Source organism: Nelumbo nucifera, chromosome 1 (assembly GCF_055504915.1).
Source record: "Nelumbo nucifera cultivar China Antique chromosome 1, China Antique-T2T, whole genome shotgun sequence".
NCBI lineage: Eukaryota > Viridiplantae > Streptophyta > Magnoliopsida > Proteales > Nelumbonaceae > Nelumbo > Nelumbo nucifera.
Window position 1 is genome coordinate 149,581,531 of NC_142649.1, and position 13,328 is coordinate 149,594,858.

A 13,328-nucleotide genomic window follows, 5' to 3' on the forward strand; every position below is an offset into this window, starting at 1 on the left:
CAAGGTGCCATGTGAATTCAACATTCCAAACTCCTTTCTATGTTGCGATGAGGTGCATGACCGGGTTGAGGTCAGGTATCTGCAAACACTCCTTGTTGAAGCACTTGACATAGCTTCTAATCGACTCGTTTTCCCTTTGGGCCACATTCAGAAGGCTCGCTGAAGATTTCGAGCACTTCTTACTAGTGACGAAGTGTGTAGTAAACATGTCTGTGAACTGACCCCAACTCTTAATCAAGCCTGGTGCTAAACTCCTGTACCATTGTCTGGCTAACCCTCTGAATGTGGTAGAAAAGGCTACACACATGCTCGCCTCGTCTACCCCAGCAAGGAACATTTGAGACTGGAAAGCGTCGACATGGCCATTAGGATCAAACTTCCCACATTGGTCTCCAGTGTAGGTGCCTTAAAATCTTTCGGCTTCGGGGCGGTGAGAACCTCCGATGCTAGGGGGAGGGCCAGCTTAACAATACAGGAGCCGGCTATGCAACTACTGAGCTCACTTCCTCCCTCACCCTGCTTGGTACTAGTGGCTGGTTGTTCTTCGGGGGACTGTTCCTAGCGAATGACCGGTGTGTCTTGTGACATCGTCGCTTCTTCACTGCTTCTACATTGGTGTTGTTCACCTCAGTATTGTCCTGCACCTTGACTCCAGTTCGTTCGTGTTCTCGAACATTGTCACGAGGTGGGAGTGGGTTCCTGTCGGCTGCGTCTTCGTGGTTGCGAACTTGGTGCTAACTGTGCGAGGGACAGAGGGGTCTCATTGTGAGCCTACTCCTCTTGCCCCGAGCTGGCTATCACTAACCTGAAGATCGCGGTTCTCATGCCGCGAGTGCTACTGCTGGGGTCCTGGTGTGATGACTGTTCTCAGGCCGATCTTTCTGGTTCACCCCTTGAGAAGGTGGGGGTGTACGCTGACCTTCAACTCTATCTCGAGGTGGGGTCCGAACCCTAGGAGGAATTGGGACCCGGGGATTCTCCACACCTCGGGAGGAGATCGGTGCACATTTTGCTATGATTGATTCTGAGTCCTATTCTGCTAAGGGTTCTAGCTCTGGTTCAAATGTAGTGGCGGAAACTGCTGTTGATATTGCTGAAACTGGTGAATCTGGTGCATCTATAGCTGCATCACCCTAACACTTTGCACCAGCTTGTCGAACTGCTGAGTTCCGACCCCCGGAGGAACAACGGAGGGCTCAGGGACCGAAAAGGTGGTACTCACCTGGGGAAGCAGAACGTTCACAGCTGGGTATGAAACTGTGGCTGCTGAGTCTGTATAGTTGGAATCCCCAAAATAGTGAGGGGGATGGTAACTGGCCAATACAGACCATTGGGAATTCTTGGTTAGTAGAGGTCTACTCTTGTCCCCTAGAGACGGTCATCTCGAAGTTCTTTCCGGTGTTGTTTGAGGATGCCATTGAGTAAGAGAAGGTAAGGTAGGAACTTAGCTTTTCTGTCGGTTCCCACAGATGATGCCAACTGATGGTGTGTGGTCTGGATGCTCCTAGCTGGAAGGCAGCTAGGATGTCGGTTATGAACTAGATTGGTCGAACTACAAAATAGATGGATCAAAGAACCCGGGGTGGCTAACCCAGTGGGGTCGCTCTAATGCTTAATTCAGTATTGGTAGTAAGTAGTGAGCTGAAAATTAGTGAACTTGAGAGCTAGAATGCACTATATCGCGCATACCTGGGCCTTTAGGGATTAATGCCCTTATATAGTTGGGCTATCGTGAGTCTCACGAAACACTCCTGAGATCTTCGGTCCGAGCTGTAGGAGTCTATTCTGCTCCGGAAGATGAATAACATGCTAGTCGATAAGGCTTATCATGTCTATCTGATTTGGGTGGAGTGAGGATAAGGCCTACGGTTGTGCAGCGTGATCCTGAAAGGCTCGGAGCTAGCTGAGAAGCTTCTAGAGTTTTACTACTGTCGCTTAGGGAGGCTTGGCCATCCGAAGTACCCGGACCTCGATGCTATCCGAGGTGACTGAGATACCTAAGGTGACCCGACCTGCCGAGGTGGCCGAGCCATACATTCAATTATCAGGTTGTGTCCACGTCTCAACTGCTTACTAGGTCAGGCCAAATCACCCATCATCAATAATTAATTAAATTTCAATACAAAATATAGATGAATCGTATATGATTGCCCAAGCTTTAGAGAATAATATGTTGAGTAATGAATGCAATCGCCATACAAATTCCAAAAAGATAGCAAGAAGCTATGAAACCATATTTCTAATATCCTTTTTCTTACAGAATATTTGATTGGGATTCAAAGAAAGCCCTGCGCCATACAAATTCCAAAAAGACTTGATCAGCTTTCCATCTGAAAGGGGAAATTTCTAGATCGAGAGAATTTCCTTTGATTTCTTTTTTAATTAATGATTAACAGAATTTTGAGTTTTAACATTCTCCATTTACAATTTCACGATTGTAATTGTATACAGCAATGATCTGGGCTCTCATGAAACTCCCCAAATGTCCTTAAACTTGAAGAACTTTTCTTTTCTTTTTCGTAAAGCTTTTATCATGCTCTGTCCCTTTTTATTCATTCATCTTTCATCTTGATTTTTCATTCTCTTATGGATTGTATGTCCCCAGTAGCAATTTTACTTTTTGGTATTATTGGTCAGCATTGCTTTTGATTGCGACTAATACAAGAATGAAGCCAATCTCATCTCTGATTAACATAATTAATGGGTTAATATAGATGACAATGTTTGTTGGATGCTTGAAATTAGGGATGCAAACGGATAGGATCAGATTTGAATGAGGGTATATTCGAATTCGAACGGATATTGTTCATGTTAGATTTGATTCGATCCGAAGATTTGATCGAATCTGATATTCAATTTAAATTTAAATCCTATCAGTAAATCGGATCTTTAGATCTAATCTGCTCTGACTTGTTTTTTTAAATAATAAATTATTAAAAGAAAATTAAAATAAAGCAAAAACAAAAAATATATAAATATTTTTTAATGATTTTCATTATATATACATGTTTTTATAAAAAAATAAATAATATAACAAAATTATACAAATATTATATAAATATATTTATAAATAAATAAATAGCTTATATATGTATTATATATTTATATTTATAAATACATAATATAATGAGATCGGCTTCTATCATGACAAATCTGTGACTATACCATTCTAACAACCTTTTACAACATTACATTAGCAATATCTTTTATGAAATAAAACACACAAGTACGAAGATATTCTTAATATAGGGTGGTAAAAGCTGCCCGAATAAGCCCTGGTCGAACTCTAATATAATATATATATCAGATCAGATAATAGTGATCTAAATCCAATCCCATTTCTGATTAAATTCTATTATCCAATTCGATTCAAAGATCTAAACAGAAATAATATGAAATCGACGAAATAGGATCAGATTGAATTATCATTCGATCCATTTGCACCGCTACTTGGAAGTGCGCCTGTACGGCTTTTATCTGTATGAAGCAAGAGACGTAAAAGCTGAAAAGCAATCCAACACAGCTGGCCATGGAGAATCAGGTTGTGGTTGTCACTTGTCACCACATGCTGATGTTGATGTTCTTCTGTTCCCTCTTTTTTTGTTCGGTGGACCTTGTGTTGTGTGGGTTTCTATCTTCTCAGTACAAGAAAAATAAAAAATTGAATGATTTTCGGTTCACGCATACGCTTTGCTTACGATATGTTGACATATATTACATCCTCCGATCCTCCCATTAAGAGGAAAAAATCCAATCTCTCTACCTACAATGGAGAATGTCTCTACTTATCCAATACAAAACGAGGCCGTCTCAGTAGCTTCCTTCCCCACATCTCAGCTGAGATTGATTACAAACAGCTGGCATACACAACATGTGAAATGCGACCTAAAGCTAAAACGCCAATAAACAAAGAATTTAAGACGCGGATCGAGGAAAGGTTTTCCTAGCTGGGCGGTGTAAACTGTAAAGGCCAGAGAGCCTTCCACCAAATAAGAGATCGATCCTCTTAAATGGTCACTTGATGGTTGTTGTATTGTCCGCATCAATCCTTTATTCCATCAAGTTGTGTATTGGTGCAGCACTTTCGTCCGTGCGAGTTGCGACCACCCAATCTGGGTGTTTTGAACTTTTGAAACCATCTCTGTATCATATCTATGTCTTTATTGAGAGGTCGCAAGAAAAATCAAGTTCTGTGGCGGCTGATGTCAACTTACTTAGTCAGTTCATTCACAAATATTTGTTATTTAAAACTTTAATCACTCTTAAATATTGAAACCTGCTATTATTAAAATCTTCCTTAAATTTTAGTAATTACAATCATCTCTCGTGAAAGTTTAGATTATTATTAAATTTTCTCTTAAAATTTGATAATTATAATTACCTCCTCATCTCCTCCGTTAAAATCTTTTAAAATGATTCCATTCATTATTCACCCACCAACATTTATATTTATTTTAAAAATATTAAATGCTTTTTCATATGGTAAAGACGTAAAGTCAATAAGGTCATTTAGTTCACACTTACACTTAGGACCGAAATTAGAATCAAAATCGAAATTGCCTATTCTCAACGCATGTTTGGTTCAAATGGGCATTAGTTTTGGTTTCTAATTATCGTTGTTTGGTTCATGTGGAGTTGAAATCAAAATCAATCGAAAATTTTCGGTTTTTGTACTTTGGCTCGGGTAATATATAGTTAAGACATCTTGATTTTCAGTTAGTGTTGATTTCTAATTACTATATGGTTAATACATCTTACACACGTGCATAGCATAGTATATGTTTTTATATGTGGAAGGTTTAATCTCCGCCATAACCTTTTGGCGAGATGTTCCCAATTAATGTATGGCTTCAAGGCTGTTGGGATCAGCTACAAACCCACATGATTTTCAAAATTAGACCAGATGAGATGGTCGGATCGAAAAAACCGGGAATCGATAAGGTGATCAGTTTCATTTTTCCTCAAAATCAAATCTTTTCAAAAAATCGTTGATTTTGGTCAATAAACCACTGACCCGAGTGATTAATCATTTGAATCGTTCGAACAGTTTTAACCGTTTTTTATTTTTTTAATTTTTATCAGAACGGATTAACCGTTTGATTCGAAAGTTGGTTTTAAAAACCTTGCAAACCCATTATAACCAGTTTTACGTTGACCCAATCCAACTATATTCTTCACTCTCTCCACCCCAACTTTAGATAAAAGTATAAATTAAATCTTAATCTTCTGTTTAAAACCCAAATAGATAATTGATTAATTAAAATAAATACAAAAGTAAGAATAAAAAAAGCTTGTATTTATAACTTTACATATAAAAGTACAAAAATAAAGAAAAAGATCATTTACTTTTTTATAAGATTTTTGATAAAGTCGGTACAAGTTAAGATGTAGGAAAATTTATGATCCATAAATAAATGTATATACAATTAATATAATATATTTAAATATATGCATTTGCAAAAATTATAATTGATATTGTTTATGCATCATACTTTGCTCTGAACAATTCTCAGATATTTTTTCTTGTTACTTTTATTATTAAAAATATAATTTGCAAACTAAATGCAATTTTTTTTCTAAATATATTTCTCCTTGGATGCTACCATTAGATTCTCCCACCTAAAATACAAAGGACCCATGAAAGGAAGTAGCATGTCTTTTCATGGGCCCACATGTTTGTAAGGTGAGAGTTGAATAAACTTTTTACCATGTTCATGATACCTGTTGATTGTTCACAAGTTTTTTTTTTTTTTTTAATATCATGTTTTCTGGTAAGATAATTGAAGTATTGAACTCTTGTTTCATTATATCTAGACAAATGCCAATTTAATTAATTGTTTAAAAAAAAAATTCATTAATGCAATATTTGTTAAAAAGTAATAATCTCTTCCTTTCCCTATCAATCACAGACTAAAAGACATGTTTTTCCAACATGAATGATTTAGATTTCTTCCATAACTGACAAAAGAGGGGTTCTATTTTTTCCCTTTTTTTTGAAATGGGAGGAATTCCAAAATCCAAATATTCATTCTTTTGTTTTGTATAAATTCATCCAACTTAATAATTACTATTGTAAAACTGAAAACCAACTATTTACCCTGGGTAGATTCTACTATAATTATATTTATGCTCTCCTAATGTTTATATAGGACGCACTTGATGAAAAACATAATTGGTTTTATCGAAGAAAATGCAGTGCTATTTTGGGTACGATTTCAAATTTATAAATAATTAGAATTTATTGTCAACTTTTTTTTTTGGTAAATGTATGTGTTAATTACTTATACCCTGAGAGGTTTGAGGTAAAAACCTAAACCTCTCCGTTGTATATGTTTGGCATATCAAAAGATACCATACCTAAACCTCTCTGTATTTTCAAAAACTAGGAGGACCCTACATAACACAAATAAGCCATCATCAGGAAGATGTCTTAGAAGTGTTTTATACGGGGTTGTTAAAATTGGATCCGACAAGAAACTGTTCTAGGGACCAAGTCAAATGGTCTGAACAGACGACCCATTCTAGTAAAAAAATAAAAAAAAAAATTATAAAACAAAAACAGCCAAAAATCATTGTCTAGGTTGACGGTTCGGCTGCCTGAGTCCATGGTTTGCTGACTAAATTAATAATTTTTGGTCAATAAGCGGTTTTGGGATGAAATGAAATTAAAGAGCTGCAATTCTCTCATTCTTTTTGCACCGTATTTTCCCATGCGTATCCTAATGAGAATGAGAAGAAATGGAGCATGGAACCTTATTTTCCCATGCATGTCCTAATAAGAATGAGAAGAAATGGAACATGGAGATATTCTTAATGCACAGCTGCAGAAGGCTATGAGAACAGTGTGAATTGTGAACACTGCGTGCGGAGAAGAAGGTAAGAAGAAAGAGAAGATTCTAAGGGAGAGAGAAGGAGAGCGAAATAAGCTTTCTATTAGCGATTTTTGCCTAAGAAAAGAAAAAAGAGAAGAAAAAAAAAATTACACATTTCAAAAATTTAATAAACAACTAAATACACTGTTGTTCTTTTAAATTTTAGGGAGAAAGGCGGTTGGTGGGCATTGATGTATAAAGTGAAGATTTTTGACATTTTAAATATCTATTCTGCATTGGACTGTAAATTTTTATCCACTATACTTAACCTTTAAAAAGTCAGTACGTATAAATAAATTTTGAAATTACAGAATATAAGTAATTAACTCAATTTATAATCAAGAATGGTGTTTAAATATGGCTTTACAGAATTCACCCTCTTTTTTCCAAAAGGCCTAAATTAATATTGCTCAACGCCTAAATATCGTCCAAATTGCCGGCGAAAGATTCGTCTGACTAAAATCTTGCCTCGCTTAAAGCTACCTTCGATTGAGTTGACTTTCACTATTTTCTCTTCTTTTTTATTAAAGGGGTTATAAAATTTCTTTTAAAAAAAGGAGGCGTGGGTTTATTATTCACGGTGAATGGACCATTTCCTTTGTTTTTTTTTTTTTCTTGAATAAAATAAATTTGAGCTTCTTATTTTATATGTATATATTTTTTAATACAGACATTCCCTCCTAAACCTAATTTTGGGTTGAATAGACGACACTAGAAAGTAGAAAGTAGAAACCCTCCACTCTTTCCTCTGTCATCTCGACATCTCCTCGTTGTTTTACTGCGTGGCTGTTGAGCTGAGTGAGGCCCACAGGGACAAACATAGCAGCCATATGATATGATATGAACCCATCAATTATTTTCCCCACTTGGATTTTCCCTTCCAGAATAAAATCGCGTGGATTCTGGAAAAGCATCTATTTTTTTATTTTTTTTTTTAATTTTTTCATTCCCCAAGTTTTCCGTCCAGTTTCCGGTTTCTAATTTCCATCCCATGTGCTGCCAGATGGAGAGTCTCACCTCTAGGCTGTTCAGCTGTTGCTGGGGATCATTCTACCGAACAAAATTATATATTAATGAAATAAATAATTGTCATTTTATTAAAACACCCCCTGTATTTTATGAAATTATCTATTAATTTGTATTTAGTATAACACCCCTTGAGTTTGTGACCAATTTACTTAGGGTCCATTTGATTCCCTCGAATAGGTGCCTAGAATCAGAATATCGTAATGGTCTGTTTCAATTTCAACTATTTGTTGGGCTAGAATAGGATTCCCTCATATGGGAGAATGGCCATTTTAGATTCCTTTTAAAGGAATGGATTTTCATACAAGTCTATCAAGAAATAAAGAATTCATAACAAAAAACCCCAAAAACTTTAATATTAATAAAATAATAAAATATTATTAAATTAATAATATAGTAATAATAAATATATTCATAAATTCTTAACAAAATATTAATAGAATAATAATAAAATATTACTAAATAAAAAAATATATTATTTATTAAATAATAATTAGGTATAAATAAAATATTAACATATTAATTATTAAATAATAATCATTTAATTTTAAAATAATAAAACAAAAACAATAGAATATTAATAAACTCAAATATAATAATAATAATAATAATAATAATAATAATAATAATAATAAATGCAATAGAATAATGGATTATTAATAAAATATAATAATAAAAATACTATTAAAGTAATAATAAGATAATAATATATTAATAAAATATTTATAGATTAATGATAAATATTGAGATAATAAATATTAAATACTAATAAAATAGTAATAACAAAGTACAAATAAAATAAAAATTATATATTCATAAAATATTAATGAAATAATAATGAATTAATAAATAAACTAATACAAATTGAAAATTTTCAATTGATTCCAATTTTAACTCCAAATGAACCAAATAGCAACAATTTGAATTTGATTCCAATTCCTAATTGAACTAAACAAACAAGTATTAGGAATAGGTGATTATAATTCCGATTCCTGGGAATTTCGATTATGATTCTGATTCCAATATTGTTTGCATACCAAACGGACCCTTAATTGATATTTTGTAAGATGGGAGTGGAAAATAATGGTTTTGACCCTAAAATCCATTTGAACAAATTTAATCAAAAGAAAGATAAAAATGAAATATCGTCCTTGCGCCTACTTACACACAGGCAACTACTCCGTTTTATTAGTTTTATTCTCTATACACTATTGCAGATAAACCAAGACACCATTATTCTCTTTTATTCTTTATTCTACTAGTCAAATGTTGCTTGGTACATTTGAAAACCAAACATTGTTTTTGTCTAAAAATTTAACATGAAAGTTATATTTGGTTTGAAAGAAAAGGTAAGGAAAGGAAGGGAAGTATAAGGAAATCTATATAAGATTTGTAAAGGTTTCCCTATACTTTTTAAATAAACAACCATGGGTCAAGGACTTTAGACATTTTTCACTTAGTTAAATGGTCAGGAGTAGTGGTGGATTTGAGCAAAGCTAAGTCGAATATCTGGTTATTCGAGTTCAACTTGCCAACAAGCTATTAGGCTCAAGCTCGAATTTGGCTTGAGTCAAAAGTTCGTAAATTCAAGCTCAACTTGGCTCGAGCTCGACTGTGAGCCAAAAGTTTTATAAAAACAAAAAAAAATTATTTTATTTTGACATATAAAAAATAGTTATTATTATATATATAGTAACAATATTATATAAAATATTTTATTATGTAATATATATATATATATATATATATATATATATATATGTATATGTAAAATCAAAATTAGGCTTATGAGCCGAGCTTTATTGGCCTTGAACTAGTTCAATTAGCAAATAAGCCTATATATTAAGCTTGAACTCAATTTAGGCTTAGTTAAATCGAGCTTTTCATGAATCGAACTCAAATATCTTATAAAAAGCTGCCACTAGACATTTTTAAATGATAATATTAAGGAGGTTAGGTTGATTAAGCAAATTGATTGAAACCTCCACATTTAACATTGACTTCCCCGTGGAGCTGATCAATAATAATTATAACACAACCACCATATTCTCTCTCTCCGGCCCCCATCAACAAATAAAAAATGTGAGGACCACCAAGTTGGGAAATCTGACCAAGAAAAAAAGAAAAAGAAAATCTCTTTTCATAACGCTTAACCATGGAAACCTTACTCAAGGCTGTAACAATTACGAGGGTTAATTTGATTGTATGTCCGTGAGACAGATGCGTATCAAGAATTGCAGAACATTAATGCAACTAAAATCAATCACCAAGGTTGTGTTTGGTATTATTAATGTTTCAATTTGCAATATTTTGACTTAAAACGTCATATATACTTGAAATACAAACACCACCATTCGTACCTGAATTATGGTGAAAACTTGTGTTTCTCATCCTAACTTTGATGTTTCTTGACACACCCCCAACAGGCCAACAGGAATTACCATCATCCTCATTACCGTCATTCGTCAACACCACCCAAGCCTTATCTGACAATACGGAGCCGGCTAGATTTCTATGAGAAGTATTTTATAAATTTTAAACTCAAAACAGATCTCAATCGAAAAGAAATTTGACCATTATATTCAAAATGCCTATCTGGCTGATGTGACCACGTTTTATACTTAAAACACCAACGATACCTCTAAGCTCCCTCCTAATTCGAACTAAAAAGAGAAAAGAACTGTTGTTTAGCCCAACTTTTAATCTTCAATTCCATTTTAGGACACCAAACTTTTAATGTGGAAAAATTCAATCCTTGAAAATCTAATTTCACTTTGGGACAAATATCATAATTAAAATAATATATTACTAAAATATGGGATATTTTTTAATTATAATCCAAACAATATTTATAATATCAAATAAATTATATATTTGAAGAGTATATCATGGGTTTGAAAATCGGATTGGATTGGATGGTTGGATCAGAAAAATTAGAAACCGGTTAAGTAATAAGTTCTATTTCACCCTAAAACTGTTTTTTAATAAAAAATTATTGATTTGATTAACGACCTGTTGACCTTGGTGATTGAATTGCTGAATCGAACAACTGTTTTTATTCTTTTTTTTTCAATTTTTAAATCATAACAAACCATCTATTCGAATCAGATGGTCGGACCATTTGACATGGGAACCGGTCTCAGAACAGTTCTCTGTCAGGTCCGGTTTTAAAAATCTTGGAGTATATAACATAACATTTTATCTCCAACTGAAATATAATTTAAAAAAGACAATATTTCTGGCAAATCAAAATCAAAGTTGAATGTCGTGAAGCAAAAACCGAGCTGTAAAGTGGGCCTGCAAAATACTTTTGCAAACAAATAAGAACGGTGCCCATCTTCATCAACCGGCGGTAGCACTATCAGGATGGAAACAGATTTGAGATTTCAGCTCGCTCTCGCCTCTTTCACGTTGAATCTTCTTGGGTCGTTTTTAAGTTTTAACTTTTAACAAGTCCACTCCACCATACAGGGTCAGGGCATTCATTTATTTCTCAAGCCTTAGGTAATAACTACCAAAGCAGTCACCGTCAGTTAGAAATCCAACGGTAGAAAATAAAGTGGATCAGGGCATCAAAGGTCGTAGGTGGAACGGCGGATGCTAGCGTCACGGCGTGATTTATCAATGACGAGAACAAGCTAGCAAGTGGGCCAGTCCCACGTTTTAAGTAGAATTTTTAAGATATTTTATTAATTGTACAAGGTCTGACTGACTTTGGTTCTTCGAGTCTTGGAATTGGAAGAAGGAAGTAAGGAACCACTGGATAAAAACGGTGATATGGTAGTTGCTGGTTGCCGCAAAGCAATAACAACTGATGAAGAGATAAAAAAACCTTTATCGCAATTGGCAAGCAAGCTCCGGCCTCAAGTCTCTCAACTCTCAACAAAAAACAGGGACCCACCTATATGGGAACGTTTGCGCGTTTGCTGACGGAAACAGGAATTCCTCCAATAATGTATTAACACGTGGACAACTGCCAGATGCTCCCATTACATCGTCGACTAGCTGTCCCCATATCAGCGAGTTTGAACTTTCAAAACAAAACCTACCGGGTGGGTGAGTCAGTGAGTGTGATCTGCTGAATCCATCAGCTCCGATCAGCTAGCTCGAGCCAATCGCGCCGTTGGATTGAGTAGATATGTGGAAACGCGTATTATTATGGTAGCTAATGATATTACTGTAAACTTCACGCTGAGAGAGCTTCTCAGACAATAACACAAAATAATAGTTATAATTAGAGTAATAATAAAAGCCATCCTGAAAAAGAGTACAACTCTCTCTCTCTCTCTGGAGCTGGGGCTGAGCTGAACAGAAGAATAACTAATTTTCTTCTGCTGTATTTTCAAGACTACAACCAAATCTCTCCCGTTTTCCAATTAGACTCCATTCTTCCGATTGCCACTTGCCCGAAGTTTCAGAGCAGAGTTAATCTTCGGCCAACTTTCCGGCAATGCTGATCTCTCGTCCTCTTTTTCTTCTTTTGGTTCTTCACTCAGCTGTTCTGATCACTTCTCAGAGATCCAGTACTAACAACAGTACCAGTCCATGGCTGACGTTAAATGGTCTGTATCTTTTTCCTCCTCCTCCTCTTCTTCTCTCTATCTCTCGCTTCGTTTCTAAATGCTTGGTTTTAGTTCTTCACTTTGATGGTCGAATTCTGAGGTTGTTACTTCGTTGCTTATGTTGTTTGGTTGTTTTTCTTTGGGGAAATGCTGGATAATTTTGTGATATGAACAAAAAAAAAGGAGAAAAGAAGAATCTCGGAGGACGATTTTGTTTGCTGTTACTGTTTTAATTTTGTCTCGGATTTTGGTTGAGATAAGACGAAAGATTTATGGGAAAAGAAATCTCTTGAGAGAGTTCTTTGTCAGAAAATTGATTATTTCTTTTTTGTATAAACGTGCTTTTTTTGGTTTTGTATTTTCTGAGGAAAAGCTCAAGCGGTATACGTATGTTGTGAAAAATGGATGATTATGGCTATATACGAGCAAAGTTTTTCCTCCTTGGGTTCTTTTTTTTTTTCTTGAAAATATTTTCTTTTTAGTGCTACGGTTAAAAGACAAAATACAATAAAAAAAGGTCATCTTCCTTGTTATCCGTCTTCTGTTTGAAACCATCTTGGCTGTTGTATGTGAGTGGGGTTGTAGTCCTTGTTTAGTCCTACATCAAAGTGCATTTTCTTTTACTTCCATGTGTGATAGTATTGATACTTTATTGTGATCATACTCTATCATTCAAGAGTTATAAATCAACTAAATAAGAACCTCAAGTGAAATTTGAATTGCTACACATCTAAATTCTGGAATTATCGCAAATCTCCACTCTCACTTCCCAAGCAGCAAAGTGTTAACAAACTTTTAGTGCCTTCGACCCAACCTTTGAATGAGAGTAAGCTTGCTGCCCTTTAACAAGTATCTTACCTTCCCCTTG

At 34.7% G+C, this 13,328-nt stretch overlaps 1 protein-coding gene across 2 annotated transcripts in view; it reads left to right on the forward strand.

Annotated features, from left to right (window-relative positions):
• The first annotated feature begins 12,104 nt into the window (after positions 1–12,104).
• Positions 12,105–13,328, forward strand: part of LOC104606556 (glycerophosphodiester phosphodiesterase GDPDL4) — a 30,997-nt gene continuing 29,773 nt past the window's right edge. Inside the window, exon 1 of one of the 2 annotated variants that reach the window (XM_010271832.3) lies at positions 12,105–12,460. In XM_010271832.3, coding sequence (XP_010270134.1) covers positions 12,349–12,460 — 112 coding nt within the window. In that variant the 5' untranslated portion in view covers positions 12,105–12,348. Of the gene's footprint in view, positions 12,461–13,077; positions 13,287–13,328 lie in introns of those variants that run through there. The other variant, XM_088894670.1, reaches the window with a different exon arrangement.